Source organism: Chamaea fasciata, unplaced genomic scaffold, assembly GCF_029207755.1.
Source record: "Chamaea fasciata isolate MVZ Bird 193981 ecotype frontalis unplaced genomic scaffold, bChaFas1.0.hap1 SCAF_7, whole genome shotgun sequence".
Classification (NCBI taxonomy): Eukaryota; Metazoa; Chordata; class Aves; order Passeriformes; family Sylviidae; genus Chamaea; species Chamaea fasciata.
The window spans coordinates 25,141,737-25,145,520 of NW_027094092.1; the positions used below are offsets into that span (position 1 = coordinate 25,141,737).

Sequence of the window (3,784 nt, forward strand, 5' to 3'; positions counted from 1 at the left end):
CTGATGCCCTGGCATCCCCAGGCTGGAATCTCGCACCCAGCCCTGCCGGACAGGTCGACCCCTGGCCGGGCAACCCCGCCTGACGCAACCCTCGCCCGGCTTTGCCCCACTGGCGGCTCCGCGAAACCTCCCGCCCTCGTTGCATCACCCGGCCGGCCGGGCGGGGCGGGGCGGGCGGCCCGGGCCGCCTTTAAAGCGCCGCGGCGGCCGAGCCGCCCCACGAGCGCTCCGCGCCACCCGCAGCCGCAGCCACGACATGAAGGGAGACCCGCAGCGCCCCGAGGAGCCCCTGGAGCCGCCGCCACGCCCGCTCCTCTCCTCCTCCTCCTGCTCGCCCCCGGGGCAGGAGGAGGGCGCGGAGCTGGCGGCGCCCGTGTGGATTTTCGGGTACGGCTCGCTGGTGTGGAGGCCGGGCTTCGAGTTCACGTCGCGCAAGGTGGGCTTCATCCGCGGGTACAGCCGCCGCTTCTGGCAGGGGGACACCTTCCACCGCGGCAACGAGAAGATGGTAAGGAACGGGGGGAGGCGGTGGCGGGGGGGCCGCGGGGCGCCGGTGCCGCGGCTCGGCTCTAACGGCGCTGCCTTCTCTGTGCCCACAGCCCGGCCGGGTGGTGACGCTGCTGGAGGACTGCGCGGTGAGTACCGGGGGCGCCGGGGGCTGGCCTGGGCGGGGGGGCCGCGTCACCGCCTGGAAAGGTGTGGCGGCAGCCGAGTGCTCTGGAGCCCCGCCGGGATCGTGCGGGGGTTGTGCGGTGTGTTGCCCTTCTCTGCCCTCTTATCAGTTGTGCGGAGACCCCCCGGAGTAAGGGAGCCTTGATTTGAAACATCAGCGGGCGGCTGGATAGGCCACTGCAGTTACAGCATCCCGTGATCGCCTTGCTCTTTCACTTTTAGGCATGCACATGGGGCGTAGCCTATGAAGTCCGTGGGGAACAAATTCCTGCATCACTCGAGTATCTCAACGTGCGAGAAGCTGTCCTGGGAGGATACGACACCAAGTTGGTGAAGTTCCACCCTCAGGAGAAAGATGGAGAGGAGCCCATCCTGGCTCTTGTCTACATTGCAACACCCCAGAACCCTTCTTACCTTGGCCCAGCATCCGAAGAAGACATTGCAGCTCAAATAATTGTCTCAAGTGGTTGTGCTGGCCATAACATTGAGTACTTGCTGAGACTGGCAGACTTTATGCGCTACTTCTGTCCTCAAGCAGAGGATAAACATCTCTTCTCCATCGAAGAGGCTCTTATTTCCATCCTTCCGTGTCTATACTACACAGAGGAGTCTCTAGAAGAAAATGCAAGTGTGCCTCAGAAGACTAAAGGTTGAAATAGGATTTTTTTTTTTTTTTTTTTTTTGTAGGGTTCAATAGAAGGGACCTAAGGGAGAAGAAAGCAGTGGGGACAATCTTAACTCTGGTACAATATACTGGACTGAGTGAATAAAGGGAGAATTAGCAAGTAGTTGGGGAGGGAGGAAGTGGAGAGTAAAACACTTGCCACAGGACTTGCAATTAGTACCTGTCACACTCCTTATCTGTAGCATCACGATACTACTCATTACTGCTTTCCATATGGAGAACTGGGATCTTCACAGGAACTCTGCTCTGTAAGACTTGCTTCTGGGAGCCAAACCTGAGGCAGTCATTTTCTTTAGAGAAAGAGATTTGTCCATTCTGTGTACTTTCTCTTGTTTTTTTTTTTTTTTTTTTCCTTTTTCTTTTTTTTTTTTTTCTTCTTTGAAGACTAGTTGAGCAGGACTTGACTGGGCTTAAGCAGTATATATGTAATTCTACCTCAGATTGGCAAAAAGCTGCTTGTGTGGTGGTGGAGACCTTGGCAGATTCTGCCAAATAAAACCTTTTTCTTCCTCTTGCCTTGTCCCACCTCCAGTACAATGACCTGACACTAAATTCTAGAACGTTTGTGCAATATGAAGTGAACAGGCCTGTTTATGCTCTTGTGGATCCTACTTCCTTATGTTGTGAAGGATCACAGTAATGCACTTATTTTCTAAAATGTCGTACTGTATTTATTATGTGTTATATTTCATCTTCGGAGGGGTATCTAAACTACTCACATGCCACAGTGGTATGCAGCCCACACTCAGTCTTGCATTTGTGCCTTCTAGTTTTAAATCTGTTTTCTTAGGAGCTAAGCCTGCTTTAATGACAAGCTTTTTTCCAAGCTTCACTGTCCTTGTGCTGCTCCAGATATAACTGACTCTGTAAGAAATGGTCCTGCCTGTGTGGGAAACCTGTGCTGCCTGCAGGAAAGCTGAAAAGATGCAGGAGAGTTTTAACTAGCCCTGTACTGGGTAAACCTCTCGTGCTTCAGGATGACGTGGGTTTCTGTAAAAGCATTTGAGGGTTCTAGTTCCATACAGGGGTGTCTGTCTGGCACACTTTCATTTGACTGCAGAGGACCATGACTGAGCATACTTGTAAGCCTGTGAGCTGCTGAAAAGGCTGCCTTGATCACATTAAGCAGGAGGCACTGCTGTAAGCTCAGACTTTTCAGCTTCACATATTAACAGCGTGAATACCCACAGTATTTTTTGAGAAAACTGCTGCTACTGCAACAGCAGCAAAACAGCTCTTGAGAGCTGACCCCTGGGACTGCTGGCTCCTCCCAAATATCATGTGTTTTTTTAATTATAAAGAAGGCTAGGGACTGTTTGTATTACTGTGGCTTGTATGCATATGAAGTGGTATGGTGCTGTGCCCAGTAATAAAACTAACTGACAAAGTCAGTCTCATGTACTTTGGTGTTGGTTTTTTTCATTATGGACTTAGAGTTCAAACTAAGAAATCTTGGGTTTGGTTTTTTCTTTTTTTTTGTGGGTTTTTTGTTGCTTGGTTGTTTTTTTATTTGGTTGTTTTTGGTTTTTAAATTTTTGTTTCTGTTTGTTTGGTTTTGTGTTTTAATGGTGATTTTTTTTTTTTTTGTGGTTTTTTAATGGTGATTTTTTTTTTTAAACAAAGCCTTAACTGCTAATGCTGCTGAATTTCCTATGGATTTTTTGTGGTTTTGTTTTGGTTTGGTTTTTTTAATCATTTTGCTGCTGAGCAGCATGCCTCTGCCAGATCTAATGGAAGAACCTGGTTGACTCTTTCCCTTTAAGAAAAGGGGAATTCAGTGACTTTCTCTTTCCAGCTCTTGTTGATTGTGGAATGCTGGTACTGACAACAGACACAAGCCAGCCTTCCAAACTCTGCAGGACAGGCACAGAAATGTAGTTCTTCCTTGGCAGGTCAAAGGATTTTCATTCTGAGTATAATCTGGCATTGCTGTTTCCAAGAAGTAATAGTGGATGGCCAAGAAACTGCAGCCAGGAGACCTGGCTGCAGTAAGGGAGTCAGATATTTTTCTTCTGCCTCGTGCCCCACATGGTGTGTACAGGGGTAATGTGCACATTCCCACTCCTCTAGTTATCAGCACCAGCACATCACTTTACCTTGGAGTATAACCTGCCACAAGACTTGAGTGATGGAGTCGAAACTAATTGAAACAACTGAATATACCACTGATTAAAGGCAGTTTAGAGTTTCAAGAATAACAGACTAGAGAAAAGTACGCTTTCACTGTCCTGTGGAGGCTCTCACTTCAGCTGAGCAGCTGCACCATGGGGACTGAGGTCTCCTCCAGCTAGAAAATCAAAGGGTTAGAGATTGAACTTACCTGCAGAGAAACACTCCCTCACCAGTTCAAGATGGGGGTCAGATTCCAGAATAACTCCAGATAAAACAAAACCATCTTCACACCTTTCAAATCTTCACAGGCACAAA

General features: G+C 49.1%; 1 protein-coding gene across 1 annotated transcript; it reads left to right on the plus strand.

Annotated features, from left to right (window-relative positions):
• Positions 1 to 239: 239 nt before the first annotated feature.
• On the plus strand, positions 240 to 2,748 carry CHAC1 (ChaC glutathione specific gamma-glutamylcyclotransferase 1). The gene is made up of 3 exons (XM_066188059.1): positions 240 to 508; positions 600 to 635; positions 895 to 2,748. Exons 1-3 carry the CDS (start codon positions 257 to 259, stop codon positions 1,324 to 1,326), a joined length of 720 nt encoding a protein of 239 aa, XP_066044156.1. The 5' UTR covers positions 240 to 256; the 3' UTR covers positions 1,327 to 2,748.
• Positions 2,749 to 3,784: the final 1,036 nt, after the last annotated feature.